The 23,181-nt window shown below is 43.9% G+C and overlaps 1 protein-coding gene across 5 annotated transcripts in view; it reads right to left on the reverse strand.

Moving 5' to 3' along the window:
- The window catches only part of sema5ba (sema domain, seven thrombospondin repeats (type 1 and type 1-like), transmembrane domain (TM) and short cytoplasmic domain, (semaphorin) 5Ba), a 157,325-nt gene that overhangs the window by 46,794 nt on the left and 87,350 nt on the right, over positions 1–23,181 (reverse strand). For all 5 annotated transcript variants that reach the window (XM_075479980.1, XM_075479979.1, XM_075479978.1 and 2 more), the window contains exons 5-8: positions 16,867–16,929; positions 14,971–15,069; positions 10,050–10,263; positions 3,363–3,648 (exon numbers count right to left, since the gene is read on the reverse strand). In XM_075479980.1, the coding sequence (XP_075336095.1) occupies positions 3,363–3,648; positions 10,050–10,263; positions 14,971–15,069; positions 16,867–16,929 (662 nt within the window). The remainder of the gene's footprint in view (positions 1–3,362; positions 3,649–10,049; positions 10,264–14,970; positions 15,070–16,866; positions 16,930–23,181) is intronic.

Here is a 23,181-nt window from a genome sequence, read left to right on the forward strand (position 1 = left end):
TTCCTTTCACACAGAGATGTCTCTGAATCTGTTGGTAACATTATAATCATGCAGCATCTTTACCTCTGAAACACTCTGCCTCTCTAAGGTCTCTCTGCCTCATTTTAAATTCAACTTGAGTTCATATTTTTCATACAATTAAGATTTGCACGTCACTGCTTTCTGTTTTTAGTCTACATTTCACACTCTGTCCCAATTTATTATGCAACCGGGGTCGTAACAAACCTTTTGGAGATTAAATGTGAGGGCCAAATGAAAAGAGGCTTAAATGTTATGGCTTTTATGTGGCTGTTCCTGCATTAATATTCTCAGTGGTGGTTAAAGGGCTCTTCAGCACAGTTGCAGCATGTTCACTGGGGTTTGGCATCAGAACAATCTGATAAAAGCATCTATGTGATACACCTTTTAGGCAGAGGTATGGGCAGGTTCTGGTCCTTCTGTATCATTTTGTAGTTATTTTGTCCTTCGGGTCATTTTTTCTCTCCCTTTTCAGGAGGCTCTTTGACTTTCCAACATGAAATATTGAGTAAATACACACAAAGGCTCCGGCCCGAAGGCCTCAGGCGCTTAGGGTCTAAGCTGACCAAAACTACTTAATCATCCATCCCTGAACAGAGGCAGAACAGGAGAATCGGGTTTAGATCATCTTAAAGGGAAAACAGCCTCACTATCCACATACATGCATCCAGCTCAGGTGATAACAGCTTTAATTCCTGCCTTTCATTAAATAACAACAGAAAAACTGTTACTTTATACATTTTTTCTGATTCATTTTCCATGCTAAACCCTTTAAGAGGGTATTCAAATGCAAACTTTGGGACTGAAAGGGAAATAATAGTTTATAATAAAGTTAATAGAAGATTAAACCCCCAAAAGGGTAATAATCAAGGTTACAGATGAGCAGTTGAATGGAGCTCAAAGTAATGAAACAACAGACTAATCATTAGTGCGTATCTTGGCAGATAATAATGAACTGTCCTGGGATCTGTACTGCTGTTAAATACCAGGAACTGACATCTTGTTAAGACTACATTCTCATTAAAAAAGGTTTTCCCAGGAAAGCAGACTGGTCATATCTACTGAAGCACATCTCTAAACCTCATTTAAACTCCAGAGTCTCCCTTTAAAAATGCTCTTTTTTTTTATGACAGCATCCCTGCATCTGAAGTTGTTGCCTCCTAAATTATTTGTCATGCTAAATAAGCCCTGCACACTTCAATTCCACTGCAAAACTGTTTCGGATAAACAAGAATTGAGTGGAGAAAAATATCTGCAAATAAAAACGGAGGTAGTTCAGGTTTACTGTGATTGTTTGGACTTCCTTGGGCAATTTTCCTCATCAGAGGGTGAACAGGAGGCTCTGCATGGACGCCTGTGAGCCCTTAAATTTCCTGACTCTTCAGACTTGTCTGCTCACCACTTAAATGTAAGAGCACCGACCGGAGCTGAAGTACGAGCGTCGGCTCAGACCATTAGACTCAGACTTTTCTTGCATCGACACGTCTGGAAAACGTTGGTTCAGGTCCACGTTTGCCAGCGTGTGGCGTCGCCTCTCCTTTCCCAACAATCTGTAAATCAGTTTTACGACTGACTTACTGACATTTCTCACTTTCAGCCTTTGTTTTTTCCATGTTCTGTTGTAAATAAAATGCCCTTTCTTTCTGTTTTTAGGGACTTTTTGCACATGCGCAGACCAGGAAGTAGCATCACGAGTTTGTGCAATCCACAGATGCCTGTGTACATGTTGGCGAGGAAGTACAATCCCGCAGGTAATTTGTCATTTTCTATCATAAAGTGCTGACTGTGGTGTATATTTAATAATTCAATTACTGCTATAGGGTAGATGGACTCTACTTGTATAGAGCTTTCTAGTCCAGCCGACCACTCAAAGCTCTTTAACCCTTGTATGGTCTTCACTTTTGGGACCCTCTGGTGTCAAATTTGAGGCTTTAAAAACAATTTTAACATAAAATTTTATTTCATAAACCATTAATATATATGGTCTTTATCTCAATTTCAAACAATTGAGATAACATAAGTTTAATGAACACAATCAGTCTCTACTAGAACACAATTAACAATGGAAGTGTGACTCCTTTTTTTTATCATGAGGTTATAGTTGATGTTAAGATCCACTATACTCAAGACTTGGGTGTCATAAACCATGCTTATGTTGGACAAAAAATGCATTATTATTATTATTATTAGTGTTTATATCATATTAATGCATTATAGGCTGAAACATCCAGCATGTTGTAAAAGATCACGAGTGACCACTTCTTTGACAGCTGTAGCAGGCCAGCAGCTTGTCTACCCCTCCTTTTGTCTCTTTAATACTCCAACCTGCTGCCAATCCATAACATCAACATTAAGAAGCAACTCCAAGTAAAACAGTTTGTTTAAGAGGAAGTTTGGCACAGATGCTACCTAAGAGGACCCACGAACCGTAGGATTCACACATTACTGCCTGTTGCTGTGGTCCAGAAGGTCAGACTGCTGTGAATATATGATGAAATATTCCGTATATAATCTGTAGAATACCACAGATCCAAAAAGAAAAGACAAAAGGCCGATCGTTGTGCTGCAGAAGAAGCAGACTTCAGCACCACGGAGAGTGCCACGGGGCTGATACCCATATTCAACTAGACCAGAGATACTCATTGTGCGGCTCCTCAAGCTTTAATTGGTGGCTCGCACTCTCATAGTAGCTCATAATATGGTAACAATAACAATACATTTTTTCAAATAACATACAGCGAATACTGCACAGTATTAAGTATTGTTTATTAAGTATTAATTAAGGCTTAATGGTGTTTCCTAAAGGGGGCTCTGTTAAACCTGGCAACGCAGCCCACTTAAACCACCTCACACTTGACCGCAGCGCACGCTAGCTCCTTTAGCCAGCGCGAGATGCAGGCACAATGGATCGGTTTTTAATTAAAAAAGGGCAAAAACCAGCACAAAAACCATGCTCATCCTGAATGTCTCACTATGATTACAACAACAAACTACAAATACAACATGAAGAAAGTCGAGGACATGCATGCCAGCTTCCACTCATCCCAGTATTAAGGTAAATGTGGTCTTAATTGAAAATGTATTGGCTGTGTTGTTTCTTTTTTTGTGGGATGTTTTATATGTAGAATGTATATTTGCAAAAGGGGACTTTAGTATGTTGTGGTAAATGTGGCTCTTCCCTTGATTTTGCTGCCAATGTGGCTCTTGTGAAAAAAATAGTGAGTGTCACTGAACTAGACGAATAAATACGTTTGTTTTGATCAGGTGTTATTGCAGCATGTGTTCAAGCATCATCTAAAGGGGTAAAACCCACGAAGAAGAAGATAAAGCAGGTGTGCACTCACACATTGGTGGTGAAGATGCCGTAGATGATGTCTTGCTCGGACAGGTAGAAGGTGCTCTGCAGCTCGTTGTAGTAGAAGGGGATCTCCCCGGAGCGGGAGCAGTTCAGCCTCGCCTTCATGAACGTGGTCCAGGTGTCCTCCAGGAGAAAGCGCCCGCCGATGTCGTTCTTGCAGACTCGGGCCACGCGGGAGTAGACCGTCTTTCCGCAGTCGTGCTCCACCGCGTTCTCCCTCAGGAAGAAGAAGGTAAAGAGGCCGATGTCGTAGGCTGAGATGAAGTGGGGCTCTGCGGGGGGAGGAAGGGGGACACAGAATGAGGGCGGGATCATTATGTCGACTCCACGGAAACGGGACTATTTGCGACATTAATCTTCTGGATGTTGCCGCTTTCGCCTTTGTTCACATTATTGATTGCAATAAAAAAAACTTGGAGATTCTACAGTTGCACTCGGGTTTGGAAACAGGCCTCAATGTCAAATGTTTAACTCAGATGAGAGGCTGCAGAGGGACGATAAAAAAACGCTACTAATAAATCTGTGTGATGTTTTGATGGTAAATCCATGGAATCCATGTCTGTTTAACTGGATGCTAGTGCTGCTTTTATTGGCCCAGGTGACACAGCCGGATGATTAATGACCCCTTCCTCACCGCCCGGTTAAAGGCCCGAATCACAGCGACGTTACCGTCACTCATTGCAAACGCATGACTCATCACTGAATACCACTGAACTCACTGCTGGACACACTGGAAAAAATCAAAGTCTTACCAAGTATATTTGTCTCATTTCTAGTCAAAATATCTCATTACACTTAATATAAGACACAACTGCCTAACAAGTTCTATTTCAGCCAGATATAGGGACTTGTTTGAAGACAATACATCTGGAATATCTTGTTAAATGAAAAAGTCTTGAAAACAAATTGTTTTGAGTCACATATCATATGAAACAAGCTTTTTTTTTACATTTGAAGAGGTTTTAATGCTAATTTCAAGATCACTTTTATCTCAAAAGTCCTAAATATCACATCTTATTTCAAGAAATCTTGACAAGCCGATTTTCACTAGTTCCATTGGCAACGTCTTGTATTTGTTGTTTTTCTTACTTATTTTTGGAGGGGCATTTTTTCCAGTGCAGGCCTCCACCGTGAACTCACTTTGAGTTCACCTTAATTTATAGTTACCTTGTTTTAGCAGCGACAGACTTTATGTGCTGCCATGACTCATCCACATAATTCTGTGGCGCCCACAAACGCTGGATAATTCTGCCTGGTTTGTTTTTAAATAGTGCGATTATGACAAACAAAGCTGTTGAATCCAAGTTTGTTCAAAATAAAACAACATCACGGAGACGTGTTGCATCCACAAAGCGCCTGAACGTCCCGCAGAAAAGAAAAATAACCAAATAAATCACTGAATAAGAAGCTCGAGTTTAAGATGAAACGGATAAAAAAACATCTTTCCAGCCAACACGTGATTCTCACCCTCGTGATAACGACCTTCTTTTTTACATCTTTTGAAGCACAGAATTATGAGAGGAAACGCCCACGCTGCTGTTTTGACACATACTGAATATTCTTGATTTTTTTCTGCTGTGTTTCCATCTGTCAGACACGCGGAAACAATCAAAGAAAACACTCCTCTGCTGCTCCTGCTTCAGTTTCCCACTGGGACCCATTTATTGGAAGCGATATAACACTCGAGACGCATGCACAAATGGAATAATACAACTAATTTGCACACATAAAGCAGAAGTAAAGATAATGATGTCGCCGCCGCGCACCTCCTCTCCGTCACACACTGTGTGGAAATAACACGTTAACGGCCTCCATGGAGTGGGACTCTTTTAAAAAGAAGAAGCAGAGAACTCATTTCATTCCACATCAGTGATTAAAACAAATTGGTGCTTCGGTCTGTGGGACACAAGGCTGCTTTTTGCTGTAAAAAGGACAAAGACGCAATCAGCTGGAGGAGGAATGCTGACTTTTTGAAGCTGTAATCAAGTCGTATTAAAGCGGGAAGGTGATGCAAACGTCCTCCTACTTTCATTAATCTGCACAAATGTGTCTAATTTAGCAGGTTATCCAATTAACTTATTCAGTTTGGGTTTAATGAAGTGGAGGGACTCAACATTTACTCAAAAAACAACCAGATGTACCATCAACTCAAAGAGGAAAAATTGTATTCATTGCTGAAAAACACCCAAAGGTATCATTTAGTTTATTTATCTGCGACTAAAAACATAGAGTCGTGTGAATCCATGAGGTTATTAGTGCTAACAAGCCTACAGATGAACGAGTAAGTGGTATTAAACACGAGTACAGTTACCAGAGAGAGAAATTATCTTCATGTGTTAGCTCTGCTTTCCCTGGAGCCGAAGGACTCGATTCTTTTAAAGCACGCGTCCGCTGTCATGTAAGTTCTGTGCATGTGGATTCAACACGCCTGAGCTGCCACACGGACACGCACACGCGTGTTTCTGTCAGTCAGAGGTGAGATGGAGCCGACGGTGTCGCAGTAACCTGCTGAGAGCTAAAGAGATGCAACAATCTGACAGGCGGGTGGGGTGCAGGTGGAGTCACCCGACGCTTCAGATCAGAAACAATCTCATCAGCAGGAGACGAGCCCCCCAACGATCACACCAGGAGAAACGCTGCACGACTCGGTGACGGCAGGGAGACGGGATGTTTAAATACTAGGGCTGGGCAACGATTAAAATGTTTAATCTAATTAATCACAGGATTTCCCTGATTAATCGCGATTAATCGCATTTGTACGCAAAATCCAAAAATGAATCCAAAAGTAGCGTATAGCTTTTAGCATTTAGTTTTATTTTAAATGTGCTGCCATATGAATGAAAGTGCCATAACATTTGTTGTGCAAACACACTTTTAACATCAGCATCTTTCTGTAGTTTTTATGTAGAAGCCTCGCTCCACTGTCTGTTTCCTTGAATGACTTGCTGCTATCAGTTGTGTGTTTTGCCTTTAAGTGATATTTTAGACTGGAACCACTACGCTGAGAAGACAATTCAACTTGGCAGTGTTTACAGATGACTTTGGTTCTGTCGACTCCGCCGTCTGGAAGAACTTTAACATGAAAATGGCCGAGTAAAAGTTCCGTACCCTTCTCCATGTTTGGTGGATCCGCCGATTACTTTCTTTTCCTGTTCCACAGCAGACAGCAACAGACTTTTACAAAATAAAAGCCTGTGAGCAACAGACTTTTACAATAATAAAATGGGGGTGGTTTGTGGTGTAGTGGGTTGAGCAGGCGCCCCATGTATAGAGCCTATAGTCCTCGCTGCAGCTGGCCCCGGCCCTGTGCTGCGTGTCGTTCCCCCTCTCTCTGCCCCCTGCTTCCGGTCTCTCTGAACTTTCCATTGAAGGCACAAAAGCTCAAAAATTAAATAAAAAAATATTATTATTATTTTTATTAAATTAAAAAAATAAAACCTGCGTTAATGTGCGATAAAATATTTATCGCCGTTAAATAATTAACGAGTTAACTCACCCAGCCCTAATTAAATACACAAGTCTGTAAACCAGGCTGAATTCTGGGAAACTTTCTGATGAGCTGGAGAATGGCGAGAAGAAGAAGTAGTCATTAATTTGGGGTGTAGATTTGATAACTTTCTAGTTTTAGTTGTATATCCGTGTGTTTCGGGATGTGGGTGGGCATCCGTTGGCATGCTTTTAGGCAGAAATGAGGAAGTAAAAGATGTCCAGCTCCGTTTCCTACAAAACATGTTTGTAAATTACTAATTTGTGTCGCCAAAGCTGATGTTTAAAATGTGAATCAAGCGCTCCCTGCCTGCACGAATCACAGCTGTTCCCGAACAGAATGTGTCCTGGATGAAGTGAGGACGGATCTGCAGGAACTGAGAAACCACGGAGCTGGTCCCTGGAAGCAGATCATCGTCATCTGTTGTTTGGAAACACTTTGGATTCAGGGCGAGTGAAGTTAACCAGGAACAGATCATCTGCAGAGTTACTGAAGCATCTGAAAACAAACTGCAGGAAGGCCAAGAAAAACAGCCCGATGCTTGTTTAACGTGAACGCTCCAGCATCAACCAGCAGGTTGGAATGATTTAAACCCAAAGTGAAGGAGAAACAGGAGCCCTGCTGGTTTATTCTGTTGGAACATTTCTATTTTTCTTCAAAGAGACGCTCTGAATTCAACTGAAAGAGGAGAAGAAGCAGGAATGTAGAGCTCCAGTTACATAAAAGTGGATTAAAACCTTTGTTTTTACTCATATCATCATCATTTAAAGCTACAACTGGGGGATTTTAGGGGAAAAAACATAAAAGATATAGTCAGGAAACACCCTGTGATTCACTTTCTGTCTACATTTATTATAAAGGGGGCACATCCTTGGAGCGGCCTCTTTAAATATCACAGATGCTGGCTGTGTTTTGATTAGTTTAATTTCCTTTTATTGTTGCTCAAATTGCTCTGAAAGTGTATCCTAAAATATGATCCGACACCATCTTCATTGTTAAAGTTATGGAGTGTGGCTTCCTCCTAATTAATCTACATAATTGGTTGGTGTTGATGGCCCGTTAAGGCCCTTTATGGCGTCTGTGCTGGAGATGTCGGCACATTATTTGGTAGCGGTGCGTTGCCAACACAACAGGATGTCACGAATCAGCGGGCTGTCAGCACTGCAGGTGCAGCACGACAGAAGCAATTTAAGCCAATCATCCAACCCAAAGCTCTACCTGAACTGATGCCAAACTCTAAGAGAAACAAACGGAAGTTAAATCTTTGATAATCCAGGCGTGTTCAGCAGGAATATTTAGCCATTCGTCACCGTTGCGTTCGTTTATAAACTCTCGGCACGTTTAGTTTGGTCGGCTGAGGCTCAGGTGGTGGAGCCTGCGTCCTTGCCACGTTTTTTAGCATCTCGGAGGAGGTCGAAGGTGAATAATGGTTCCATGAATAAATATGCAGTTATGTAAAAAGTCTGAGGGGGGTTTTCATGCAGCACACAGACATCGTTCAGATCATTTCACAGGTAACTCCGGCTCCTCGTGACATTCAGTTTTATGGTGGGAAACAGTCAGTCAGCACCTGGCAGCCTTCCAATCCAATAAGGGAACGGATGGATTTGATCCAGGACCCCCTCCCTGGCTGCGGTTTTCCTGAACCGGAGAGGCTCAGAGCTGGAAATGAGATTTTCATTCACACCCATAATCCAGAGGGAACGCAGCTCCAGAGCTCAGAATCAGCCATGAAGTGCAGCAGTCTGAGTGCTGAGGTGGAGGGCAACATGTGAGCAGAGCCAGCTGTTGTTATCGATGAGGACGCCGTCTACTTTGTTACTCATCTCGTTCCACACACACATGCAGCTCGCATACCGTCTAAATACTTAGACACAAGAACACCCCCGCATGCCCACCCAGGCAGAGTCCCTGCGCCGCTCGCTGTAATTTCACCCTCGCTGTGCTGTGAGGAATAATTACATCGCTCACCGACTCCTCGGTCTATCTTCCTCATCCTCCCTCCTCAATCACAAACACACCTTCAGACTCATCCTCATTTCCATCTTTCTTTTCTCACCACTCAACTCCTCCGGAAACAACTTCATATTGAAATTGCCCAGATGTTGCTACTGTAAGTTTAGGATTCAGTTCATGTCTTTCTGCCCACCTACTGTCTAATAAAGACCACTCGTGCACAGAAAAGCCTTAAAAACACAAGCACAGGATTGTAGTATATAGTGTAGTATCAGTACAGGGGTGGATTAATGAAAATAAGACTTATTAATGTAAAATAATTAAAGAATCTCTTTTTATTTGCAAAGCAGGTCATCTTTAGTTCAGATAATTAAACCAGGAGAGCTCTGAAGGTGCACCAGGTATTAATCATCTCACATCCTCTGACACAACGAATGAATCTGACCTTTTCTTCCACAATCACATTTGCTTAAAATATCTCCCACTTCACCATTCAACATATTATCCGTGTGTTTCTGCCTCTTTCAGTGGAGGAAACCGTCAACATTCGTGCTGGAGTGCGCGGATGAATTTCACAGGAAAAAAGGCACGGCGTCAGCAGCAGGGAGATTATTGACACCGACGCTCACAGGACCAGATTGGACAGCAATTCCTGTTTTCCTCCATTTCATAAACCCCACTGACTCCCCTTCCTAACCTGCGCTGCGTGTTCCACACTGAACTTCAAACCAAAACAGTCTCCGTAATCCTTTGCAAAAACCTCTGTCGGATTCAGCCGTCTTGTTATAACAAAAGAGGCGATTGTGTTGGAAGCAAAAAGTGCAGACCTGGTCCGTTTGTGGCCCCAAAGAGGGCGAAACAAAATGCTTAAAGAAACAGCGGGATTTTTCAGAGGTGGCTTGAAACAACTTTGTGTGGATTATTTGAAAATCCAGCGAAGCTTTAGGGCAGATCAGCTTTCTTGTTCGTTGAGATTAGACGTCTCCCACCTGATTTAAAAACAATAAGAAACACCGACTCCCTGATCAGCTGTTTATCTGAATGCCTGCAAACTCTAAACCTCTCAACATGCTTCATTGGTTTTGTTTAATAAGGCAAAATGAGCCCCGAGAGCCTCTCATGCTTCTCAGACTTCTGACATTTACGATCAAGTAAACAAAACTGAAGATTATTATCTGTGAACCAGGTTTGCTGCAGCACAGAGGGATGGAAGCAGAGCTTTTACTGTACCATTGAGCCACTTGGAGTTGTACTGGGCGGTGCGCAGGGGTGGCATGCCGCCCATGCTGCGGTAGATGACGGGATCGCGGCCCGAGAAGTCGATGACGGTGGCGGCGTACAGCTCCCCGCTTTCCGTCACCACCGCCGTGGAGTTGTGGCGAGGGTCGTACGGGCAGCGCGCCACGCCGTTCACGCGCTCCAACACTCGGCTCATGTTGCCGACCTGAGATGGGGGAAAAAGATGGCGTTAAAGGGATAGTTCGCCTCTTTTGACATGAAGCTGTATGACATCCAATATTAGCAACATCATTTATGAACATTTTCTTACCCCCTGCTGCGTCCTGTGAGCCGAGTTCCAGCCTCGTTTTGGTGTTGATGAAGGTAGTCCGGCTAGTTTGCTGGGGTCCCGAAAATAAAGCGTTTTGCTTCTCAAAACAATATGCGTTCAACAGAGTAATACATTTGCATCACAAAATCGTCCCTCCAGAAAAAGTCAGACCTCACAATCGCTTGGTGCTATTTCTCTTTACCTTCGTATCACTGCGTGCCGTGTAGACCTTGCAGATCGAGCAGCAAACACCGTAACAGGTGCGGCTATCGCTAGGTGGCTAAACGCAGTGATATGAAGGGAGGCAAAAATAGCACCAAGCGATTGTGAGGTCTGACTTTTTCTGGATGGACGATTTTGTGATGCAAATGCCATGGTAACAAACATGGCGAGAGGACGCTGGCGCATTTTGGCTGCCGCTTCTCCCTCTAAAAGCTCTCTCTTTTGCTGTTGTTTTTTGTTTTTTGATATATTTTTTTTTAGTCACTACTTCCAGTAGCTACCTACTTTTTTAAATCTGCTTCTCAACCGGCTGATCAAAGCTAACTTTTACGAAATTATTACGGACTATCTACCTCCCTGGATCTCACAAAACAAACTCACACGGTGTTGCTGGGCAACTGCTTCAAAACCCCTCTCGGTGCTGAGTGCGTTAGCTCGGTCACTTACCGATGTTTAAGAACTTCTACCTCTGGATCCATCGCCGTACGGCTAAAGGTTAAAGGTAAACCCGGAGGGGCCTCCACTTGTACCGGTGCGGCTAACTGGCCCTCTCTACTGGCCGGGGCCACTGCCTTCCTTTCCGAGCTATACCTAGCCCCCGTTCAGCAGACGTCTTCCATCGCCACTCGGTTGAGAGTAGAGATCCGGGCAGACTTCCATCTGTCTCGGTGCGGTTAGCTCCTGGCTGGCTGGGACGGCTGCCTCCCTGAGCTGGCCGGCTTTGCGTTTGTCTGTGCCTGAATTCATTTCGGGCCCAGGCGGGCTGGTCTCTCCATCTGCCACGCTGTGGCTGTTGGTCCTGGTCCATCATCTCTCTTTTTGCGCTTTGCAGCCGCCGCCCACCTCCATGCAGCTCCGCCAGCTGATTTCCCAGTTGCCCTCTTCCACCGAGCTCACTGCCACACTGGAACTGCACCGACTTCTTCTCCGTCCTCGCTATATTCACCGAGGCTCCCGCCGCAAGTTTGTTTTTGGTTCCGCCACCATGGGCGGGATTCCGTCGCTGTGGTCTGACCGCAGCTCACGCACCGGCTCCCGCACTTCCTCATCGCGTCATCAGAACGGGCCAAACACCAACACCTGTAACCTCCGCCCTATCCCCACTTCCGCCCCATCAATTCCAAAACAAAAGTACCTGAAACTCGCCCTCTTCAACACAAGATCCCTCAACAATAAAAGTCTTATTCTCAATGAATTTATCATCGACAAACAACTCGACCTTCTCTGTCTAAATGAAACCTGGCAAAAACCCTTGGATTACTTTTCACTCAACCAAACTACCCCTGCTGGATTTTCATACCTGGACAACCCACGTTCCGAGGGCAAAGGAGGGGGCATTGCTGCCATCTACCATCACGACCTCCAACCCCGCCCACTCTCCATCCCTGCCGCTAAATCTTTTGAACACCTGGCTTTCAAACTCCCTGGCCCTAAACCTCTCATAATTTCAATTATCTACCGCCCCCCCAAGCCCAATCCATTATTCCTATCAGACCTCTCTGAATTCATCACTGCACTGTCCTCCATCTCGCCATCTGTTTTACTCCTTGGTGATTTCAACCTCCACATTGACTCCCCGGACTGTAAACATGCCATGGACTTTCTGGACCTACTCAACTGCTTCAGCTTCACCCAACACATCAATTTCCCCACCCATAAAGGTGGACACATCCTAGATCTGGTTTGCTCTACCGGCCTCCACATACACAACATCTCCAGCACCGACCTCTCCATCTCCGACCACCTGGCCATCACACTCGCTATTGACATTCCTGCCCCCCAACCAAAACAGGACCGCACAATAACTTTCCGCAACCTGAAGTCCGTCTGCCCAGTCGCTCTCTCCACCTGCATATCTAGCACTCTCTCCGGCCTCCCCCTCTCGACCAATCCAACCCCCATGGACCTAGTCAACATCTACAACAACACGCTGTCTACCTCTCTCAACAAACTGGCCCCCCTGAAAACCAAAACTGTCACTTTCATTCACTCATCCCCATGGTTCACCCCGGAACTTCACAAACTTAAAAAACAACTCAGACAGTTAGAACGATTAATCAAGAAAACCGGTCTCACAGTTCACGCCCTCGCCTACAAAGATCTTATGCACCTCTACAAATCTGCACTTAACAAAGCCCGCTCTGTTTACTATTATGGCATCATTCACTCTGGATCCTCCAACCCACGCACTCTCTTTTCAACAATAAACAAACTCCTCAAACCCCAGGACAATATCTCATCCACATTCACCCCGGAGAAGTGCAACAACCTCCTATCATTTTTCCACTCTAAGATCGATAACATACACAACCAGCTTGTCACCTCCACTGCCACCACCCCCAACTCTGAACCTCCATTTCCCTCATCCCCCAACCACCAGCTTTCCATCTTCTCCCCCATAACCACAGCCGACCTCTCTAAAATACTCTCCACCATGAAATCATCCACCTCCCCCCTGGACCCCATGCCTTCTGAGCTTGTCAAAGCCTGTTTCACCTCCCTCGCCCCACTCATCACGGACACCATCAACTCCTCCCTTACCTCCGGCACTGTCCCCTCTCCTCTTAAACTTGCTGCCATCACCCCTCTCCTCAAAAAACCTGGCCTTGACCCTGACGACCCCAACAATTTCAGGCCCATCTCCAACCTCCCATTCCTCTCAAAAATTCTGGAAAGAGCCGTCGCAGCACAATTAAAGCAATACCTCCTCTCCAATAACCTGTACGAAACATTCCAATCTGGCTTCAGAACCCATCACAGTACCGAAACAGCCCTTTTAAAAGTCACCAATGACCTCCTACTCTCCTCCGACTCCGGCTCCCTCACCATTCTCCTCCTCCTCGACCTCAGTGCTGCCTTCGACAGCATCAATCACTCCATCCTCCTCAACCGTCTGCAAGCCATTGGCATCATCAACTCCGCTCTCTCCTGGTTCACCTCCTACCTATCTGAAAGACTCCACTACATCTCCATCAACAACCACAAATCCCGCACCGCCCCTGTCTCACACGGAGTTCCCCAAGGCTCAGTGCTCGGACCAATCTTCTTCATCCTCTACATGCTCCCACTGGGTCACATTATCCGCCACCATGGTCTTCACTTCCACTGTTACGCCGATGATACCCAGCTATATATCACCACCACTGCCATTACTCCTGCCATTCTCTCCACCCTCACCAATTGCCTAACTGACATCAAAGCCTGGATGAATCACAACTTCCTCAAACTCAACAGCAATAAAACTGAAATTATAATTTTTGGCCCAAAATCCACCCTCCCCACCTCCCAGCATTTCTCACTTTGCATTGATGGTCACTCCGTCACTCCCTCCCCCCTGGTCAGAAATCTCGGCATCATCATCGACCCCACACTCTCCTTCAAATCCCACATGAACCAGGTTACTAAAATAGCCTTCTTCCACCTTCGCAACATTGCACGCCTTCGCCCTACTCTCTCCCCCTCAGCTGCCGAAACACTTGTCCATGCCTTCATCACCTCCAGACTCGACTATTGCAATAGCATCCTGTATGGCCTCCCCTCCTCTGCTCTTCAAAAACTGCAATATGTCCAAAACTCAGCTGCCCGACTGCTCACTCACTCCCCCTCCAGAGAACACATCACTCCCATCCTTCAACAACTTCACTGGCTTCCAATAAAACAGCGAATCAACTTCAAGATCCTTCTCATCACCTACAAAGCCCTCAATAACCTTGCACCTCCATACCTCACAAACCTCCTCCACCCCTACTCCCCCACTCGACATCTCCGCTCCTCTGATGCAAACCTCCTCATTCCCATCACCAAGACCAAGTACCGCACCCTTGGGGACAGAGCGTTCTCCATCGCTGCCCCTACCCTTTGGAACTCCCTGCCCCCCACCATCCGGAACTCCGATACACTCCCCTCATTCAAAAGCCAGCTCAAAACCCACCTGTTCAAAATCACCTACAACACCTGATAAAATGTTCCCCCCCATGTGCCTAAAGTCTGTAACAGTGTTTTTCTCTTGTTTATAATGTCTTGTTTTTTTTGTCTATGGTTTCTGTTTGTTCCTTATGTAAAGCGTCTTTGAGCATTTGGAAAAGCGCTATATAAAACCTATGTATTATTATTATTATTATTACATTACACTTTTGAACGCATATTGTTTTGAGAAGCAAAACGCTTTATTTTTTACACCCCAGCCAACTAGCCGGACTACCGTCATCAACGCCAAAACGAGGCTGGAACTCGGCTCACAGGACGCAGCAGGGGGTAAGAAAATGTTCATAAATGATGTTGCTAATATGGGATGTCATACAGCTTCATGTCAAAAGAGGCGAACTATCCCTTTAAACGAGAGCGATCGGGAGAAAGTGAAAAACGCACGCTTAACCGTACCTCTCTGGTGGTGCACAGTGGCTGGAAAGCGTTGGTGCCACAGGTCATGACATCAGTCCTGTTCACCAGCAGGACTCTTATGTAGTTCTGACATTCAATCTGTGGAGGAGAGGAAGAAGAAGAAGGCTTATAAAAAGTTACTGAATACTCTCGGACATATTGCTGAGAGGAAAAATAGGCCGAGTTCTGGCACACAGGCCGGTGCGGCCCATTGTTCACTTATACGACTGCCAGCTGGCAGCTAAATGGCGACCCATTGGTGACATCGACAAAGACTCTACGGTGAGTCGAGTAAATCTTGCGGCACACAAAACAACAACAAAAAAATCAAATCCTTTTTCACAAAAGCATGAAATTGATTTATTGTTTTTTTGCTCCTAGGAGCCGAGGTAATTGCAGCGAAACAGGTTTTTAAAGAATTTGGGGCATTTTGGTATCGCTGTTGTCTCCGTAGAAACAGCGGGAGACAAACATGATGAGTTCTCACAAAAAAAAAAATAACACTTCTGAGGAATCCTTCTGAGTTTGAACTCTTCACTACCAGAAAAACAACTCGATTGAAGGGTCTGAAATAGGCGTCCCAGGAGACCCAAACCGAGCGAGCCACATCAGCCAGAAGACTCTTAAGAGAAACAAACGGAAGTTAAATCTTTGATAATCCAGGCGTGTTCAGCAGGAATATTCAGCCATTCGTCACCGTTGTGTTCGTTTGGTCGGCTGAGGCTCAGGTGGTGGAGACGCTCCGTGAGCTCAAGCGTCCTTTAAGCGAGATTCTGGAGAAGAAGAAGTTGATCCCAATTTCAGAGGACAGGATTTAAAGCATCTAAAATGAAGTCAAACACTTATAAAAGTGTGTTTGTATGCATAGGGCGAGAGAAATGTGTGCTTTTTATTTATTCTTACGAAGGGGACGGACATATTTGCCACGTTTTTATTTGGAAGCTCGGAGGAGGTCGAAGGTGAATAATGGTTCCATGAATAAATATGCAGTTAAAGAATTTTGGGCATTTTGGTATCACTGTTGTCTCCGTTGAAACAGCGGGAGACAAACACGATGGCTGTGTTCGAAACCGCCTACTTCCACTACTCCTACTAATTTTAACTTTTTTTAAGTTCCCGGATGCATACTAGATTCTCTGAAATGTTGGGTATGCATCATGAGGTTACTACTCGTACTCAAACTACCCAAGATGCAACGTAACGTGACGTCGCCGATCGACATTTCCTGTCAAAACAGCAGTTACAAGCTAGCTACAACGAGGGTAGGTTCACTTCTGTTTTCAAAACAAAAGCACCAATTGTATGGTAATGGCTTTCCCTATGATAAAAGGCAACGGGTATTTTATTTTGTGAAAATAACCGGAAGTGCTTTGCTCACTACGGCTAGCTTTAGTAGCGCCAAATTCGTGGGAACAAAATTGTAAATAGCCGGTATTTTGTCAGGTTTTCAACACGTTGGAGATCTAAACGACTACTTTCTCGCCTGAAAATGTTTCAAATGTTGCTAAAGTTTACAGAGTTTAGAGCTTAAGCGAAATCAGCTTCAGGCCGGCTGATTTCGGCTCGGGCAAGAGCGAAATGCATTGTGGGTAAACACTCAGCACACTGTCTGATCGATGAGTATGCAGTATGGAAGTATGCAGTAGGCGGTTTCGAACACAGCCGATGAGTTCTCACAAAAAAAATAACACGACTGATCACAGCAGCCATCAGGAATCCTTCTGAGTTTGAACTCTTCACTACCAGAAAAACAACTCGACTGAAGGGTCTGAATTAGGCGTCCCAGGAGACCCAAACCGATCGAGCCACATCAGCCAGAAGACGTCAACACGGCCTCACTGTAAACCAGGCAGCGCTGACATGAAGCGCTGTAATTGGGGGCGTGATGGAGGTTACCTCTGTTTTGCCTTTGCTCTGACAGGACCTCCTGGTTTCCTCGTCCGGTGCCCAATCCGTTGCCTAGGAAACAAACACAAGATGACAAAGGGATGACAAAGAGGCCGAAAAAGCAGTCGGCCGAGCTCGTAAGACACTTGAACAGTTACGCAACAGCGGACTGTTGCCACTGCTGAAGGCGCTCAGAAAAAGATGCCTGAAAAGACTTTAACCTCGCTGCTGTTTGTTTATTGTGTAAACACGGCGACCGGCGTGCCAGCAAACAGCCTGTTAAAGGGTGGCGGGTGAGGCGAGGAACAAGGCAGCTGAAGGGCTGAGGACAGCATTAGCATGTAAATGGCTTTCTCCTCCTTTCTTCTTTTCTCTCTCGGAAAGTTTGCAGCACTCACCTCCACTCCGCCCCCCCCCCATCACTCCTACGAGCCAATTATATTCCCAGTGATGGTTGTGTCTCGGGCTTAATTACGGATGCAGGCAGCAGCGCTGCACTGCTGCACTGCAAACACACTAATGCATACACACAGGCTGTTTGGCCACCAGTATCGCGCCGGCTCCTTTTTAAGAGGGCTGGCAGAGACTGTGTGAGCGGCAGCCAGAGGACCTCCTGCAGGGTGTCACTGGCCTCACTTCTCCCATCTTCTCCCATCTTCTCCCATCTTCTCCCATCTTCTCCCATCTTCTCCCATCTTCTCCCATCTTCTCCCAGATCTCGCTGCCCCGGAGGTTAGCTAAAGTCTGCTTTTACATCACAATATTCCATTTATTTACCTTCCAAAGGGACAACTGGCCGCCAAGAGTCGACCCTAAACTGGGTCAGACGGCCCAAAGCTCTACATTAAAGGGATAGTTCGCCTCTTGACATGAAGCTGTAAGCCTCGTTTCCACTATGCAGTACGGTACGGGTCGGGTCGCTTTGCGTTCCCACTGTACAAAGGGGACCCTCACACTGGAAAATATGCCCCTCCAAAAATAAGTAAAAAAAACAACAAATACAAGATGTTTTTGCTTGAAATAAGCAAAAAAAATCTGCCAATGGAACTAGTGAAAATCGGCTTGTCAAGATTTCTTGAAATAAGATGTGATATTTGGGACTTTTGAGATAAAAGTGATCTTGAAATTAGCTTTAAAACCTCTTCAAATGTAAAAAAAAAAGCTTGTTTCATGTGAAATATGACTCAAAACAAGATGTTTTCAAGACTTTTTCACTTAACAAGATATTCAAGATGTATTGTATTAAAACAAGTCCCTATATCTGGCTGAAATGGTACTTGTTAGGGAATTGTGTTTTATATCAAGTGTAATGAGATACGCAATGAGACAAATATACTTGGTAAGATTTAGATTTTTTCCAGTGCAGGGGTGGACGGAGTGCGTACCGAAGCGTAAATAACAAATAACATCCATAATTTGGAACCACCTCCAAGCTTCTTCAGCTTAATGCCACACTGGCTCGCAGTCCGGTTGAAACCACTTTCTGCCATTTTTGCGGCAATCAGCTGGAAACCTTTTGGTTTGGAACAGCGCCATCGAGTTCCCGCTGCACAGCCTCCTCACCAACACCGGAGAGCAGTCTACACAGCAGGCAGTGATAGGAAGGGAGAGAAAATAGGGCCAAGCGATTGTGAGGTCTGACTTTTTCCTGGAGAACCATTTTGTGATGCAAATGTATTACTCTTTTGAACGCATATTGTTTTGAGAAGCAAAACGCTTTATTTTTTAAGCCCCAGCCAACTAGCCGGACTACGTTCATCAACGCCAAAACGAGGCTGGAACTCGGCTCACAGGACGCAGCAGGGGGTAAGAAAATGTTCATAAATGATGTTGCTAATATGGGATGTCATACAGCTTCATGTCAAAAGAGGCAAACTATCCCTTTAACGCCGACTGTGTATGCAGTGTTTCATTTTTTGGTCCTGCAGTGCCATTAGGCCTTTTTTTTTTTTCTGTATCCTCATTTTGTTTTAATTAAAGCTCGGCGGAAGAGCCTAAAACTGTTCAGCCCTGAGAAAAACTAATCGAGAGCTTCGAGTAGAAAATTACAGTTTGCATTTAATCACATTTCTTACATCCTCGTGTTCTGACAAAGTAGCCCTTTAATCATTCAAATTGAAATAAAGACTTATAAGCACACCTAATGAGAAGCTAATAGATCTGCCAGAATCATTCTGGGGACAAAATGTTGAGATTAAATTAGCCGAGTATACAAGCAGATCTCTTTTTTCCTCCACAGATCATGAAGTTAATGCAGAAGTGGAAGTTTGGATGATTAGCTTCTGCATAAATTGTTGCTAATGAGTGACTGAACAGAACTATCCACAAGCTAATGAGCTAAACAAACATCTAAACATTATGCAGGGATTTCTGGGGATGCTGCTTTTATTGTAAGATATGATTGTTTTTCTTAGGCATCTACGGGGCTAATTGTTCTTTCCCACTGGATGCAACCTAAAGATCTACTTCTGCTTTATTAGAAAATGACAGAAAGACCATTTATCCGAGTCGCTAAAGCAAATAAATTACATGAGCTTAGTTGGAATCTTTTTAGGTGACATAGTTGGCATGAGTTAGAGTTCCGGTTAGCCGTCTCTCAGCCACACAATTGTTTTAAAGGTAGCACAAATGTTCTATTTTGCAGCAAATCGTCCAATCCGTACAACCTCACAGGTCCCTTAAATACTGTACGACCCATTTTAATCACGCGTTCAGCTGTGAAACTAAGGCAGGTGTGGCACGTTTTAGGGCTGATTGTCATGGCTGCCAATTATTAGGTGCGGTGCATAAACTCAACTAATGATGACGTTCACCAGCTTCTGAGGAGTTATTGCTGCTCCTTTCTGAAAGATGAACATTATTGTTCCCACATTACTTTGTTAGCTGAAGCTTTCTAGCTGAACAGTTCCGTTCTGTAACTCATCAACCTGCAGCTGTGTTGATAAGGTGTGTTTCCAGCACAACACCGGTCCTCTTCTCACTCTCGGTGTGTTAACGTTACATTATCGGCCTGTTTCTGATAAAGATGTAGGTCTCAGAGTACAGTTGTTTCATGAGGTTATATATCTAAACCATTACTACGAGTTACGCTGTGTACATCTCCGGCTTGGTCCATCACTGTTGATGAGGAAGCATTGTTTGCTAGCATCTGCTGCTAGCTTACAGCTACACTGCTAAACTATTTCTCTCTGGGATCAATAGAGGAACTATCTGTATATAAAATCAAATCAAATTTATTTGTATAGCACATTTCATGTACAAAACAATTCAAAGTGCTTCACATAAAATAAAAGCATTGTAGCAGGGAGTGTCAGAAGCATTAAAAATACATAAAAGAATATAAAGAGAAACAAATAAAATAATTAAAATGATTAAAAACAAGCAACAGTCCAGATAAATTCAAAGATATCGTGCAGATTTCATGCATAGACACATGAGAACAGAAATGTCTTTAACCTGGATTTAAAAATGTCTCCATTTGGTGAAAGTTTAATCTCCACTGGCAGTTTGTTCCACTTGTTGGCAGCATAACAGCTAAATGCTGCTTCTCCATGTTTAGTCTGGACTCTGGACTGGACCAGCTGACCTGAGTCCTTGGATCTAAGAGCTCTGCTGGCTTTATATTCTCTGAACATATCACAGATGTAAACCATCAGCAGGCTTTTAAAATCTATTCTGGGACTGACTGGAAGCCAGAGTAAAGATTTTAAAGCTGCTGTGATGTGTTCAGATCTCTTAGTCCGGGTTAAAACTCCAGCAGCAGCGTTCTGGATGAGCTGCAGATGTTTAATGCTCTTTTTGGCAGAGCTGGAGTGTTTTTTCTCTGACTGGAGGAGCAGCTTCATTATGTCTGTGTTACTGCATCAGATGCCCAGCTGTTGATGCACGTAAACACACCAAAACTCTCCACAGCAGCATGTCGGCGTGTCCTCAGCCACCGTGCAAACAGAGATAAACGACCTGTTGAGCCTCTCTGAGCTGCTCCTTGTTCAGGGTCTGACTGCAGTCCAAACTGATCTGAATTGCTGAACACTTTCTTCAGCTCGGCTCAGGTGCCCTAAGCAGCTGCTGACCTCACCAACGGGCATTTTGACCAAAGCCCGTCTCATCCGAATCAATAAAGCGCTCTCATCTCATCATGCGAACTGGCTGGCAGTAAAACATTTTAAGGCAATCGATTAAGCTGCTGAATAAAGCTAAACGATAGAAGCAAAAGAAGCACCTCATTACACATGATAATATATATCGATTGGAGCCGAGGCAGTTCCTGTGTCCGAGTGAATTAGGCTTTAAAAACAGATAAAACCTCTGTCATCATATATGCACTGGAAAAAATGCCCCTCCAAAAATAAGTAAGAAAAACAACAAAGATGTTTTTGCTTGAAATAAGCAAAAAAATCTGCCAATGGAACTAGTGAAAATCGGCTCGTCAAGATTTCTTGAAATAAGATGTGATATTTAGGACTTTTGAGATAAAAGTGATCTTGAAATTAGCTTAAAAACCTCTTCAAATGTAAAAAAAAAAAGCTTGTTTCATATGATATGTGACTCAAAACAATTTGTTTTCAAGACTTTTTCATTTAACAAGATATTCAAGATGTATTGTCTTCAAACAAGTCCCTATATCTGGCTGAAATAGTACTTGTTAGGCAGTTGTGTCTTATATCAAGTGTAATGAGATACTCAATGAGACAAATATACTTGCTAAGACTGATTTTTTTCCAGTGTAAATGCGAGACAGAGAAATCAATTAGATTCCTAAAGTTATATTTAGCCCCGGCAGCCAGCAGAACACCTGTAAGTGACTCTTATGAATGGTTCCAGCTCATCTCCCCGTTTCCCACAGCAGCTCACTTCAATTAACCCGCGTCAGACTGAGCAGGAGACGGCAGCAGGGGACGGCGAGATAAAATAAACCCTGATTAGAATTAAACTCGAGCTCAACGCAGAGAAACACGAAGTGAGGAGAAAATAAAAACACTCTGAGTAGCTAATCTGTTCTGCAGAAGCCAAACTTTTCCAGACGTGTCACAGCTGCCACCAAACAGAACGCAGACAGAAAACCGGCTGAAATCCACAGCGAGCGCCGAGGTAGCTGCCATTCAACAGCTCGGCCCCGCCCCCTCCACAGCAGTCCATCAATCTGCTGGTTGGGATGAAAACGCAGCTCCTCCACAGCCCCTGCCTGTCAGCCCGTGACAGCCCGGGGACTAATGGCATGACGTCATTGTCAGCACACACAGGGAGACGGATGCCTCTGCCATGAATCACCACTTGGAACGTTACCGTCTCTTCGGCAGGGCCCCATCTCCAAGAATCCCCATTGGCTTAACCTGTTGACCTCCATTTTTTGGTGAAGGTTAGCGGGTCCGTCTCTTCTTCTTCACACCACTTTGGAACAAAGCCACACACACACACAGCCTGTGAGAACACGACTCCCACCTCAACATCCTCTTCCACACATTCCTTCCCTCAGCTCCCTGAAAACGTGAATGGCTGAAGTTGAACACTGCGAGGTAAAAAATAAGGACCGTGTTGTTGTAGAAGGTCTTATTTATTCATTTATAATGCTCTGGGATGCAGGGCCACTCACCATCAGCATCTTATCTTCATTAACTTTCACTGGAAAAAATCAAAGTCTTACCAAGTATATTTGTCTAATTTCTAGTTAAAATATCTCATTACACTTAATATAAGACACAACTGCCTAACAAGTACTATTTCAGCCAGATACAGGGACTTGTTTTAATACAATACATCTTGAATATCTTGTTATGTGAAAAAGTCTTGAAAATAAATAGTTTTGAGTCGGATATCATATGAAACAAGCTTTTTTTGTACATTTGAAGAGGTTTTTGAGCTAATTTTAAGATCACTTTTAACTCAAAAGTCCCAAATATCACATCTTATTTCAAGAAATCTTGACAAGCCGATTTTCACTAGTTCCACTGGCAGATTTCTTTTGCTTATTTCAAGCAAAAACATCTTGTATTTGTTGTTTTTCTTACTTATTTTTGGAGGGGCATTTTTTTCCAGTATTGTTTTAAATTAAGTTAAAAAAGGAGAAAATAATAGAATAGAAAATACTTTATTAATTTATTATTTAAAAGTATTTAAAAGAGAAAAACTGTTAAAATGAACCGACTTAAGTGATTTTAACAACATTTACATTTTATATCCAGTTATATTTTTGGTTCTTTGCTTCTGTTTTTAGGTTTTACTTTTATTTCTAGACTCCGTTGTTTAATTCGCCATAAATATCACCTCCCGAAGTCTTTTTCGTCCAAATTTTTCCCTCAACCTTGTTGGAAATTGTTGAAAGAA

This window comes from Odontesthes bonariensis, chromosome 12 (genome assembly GCF_027942865.1).
Source record: "Odontesthes bonariensis isolate fOdoBon6 chromosome 12, fOdoBon6.hap1, whole genome shotgun sequence".
Taxonomy (NCBI): domain Eukaryota; kingdom Metazoa; phylum Chordata; class Actinopteri; order Atheriniformes; family Atherinopsidae; genus Odontesthes; species Odontesthes bonariensis.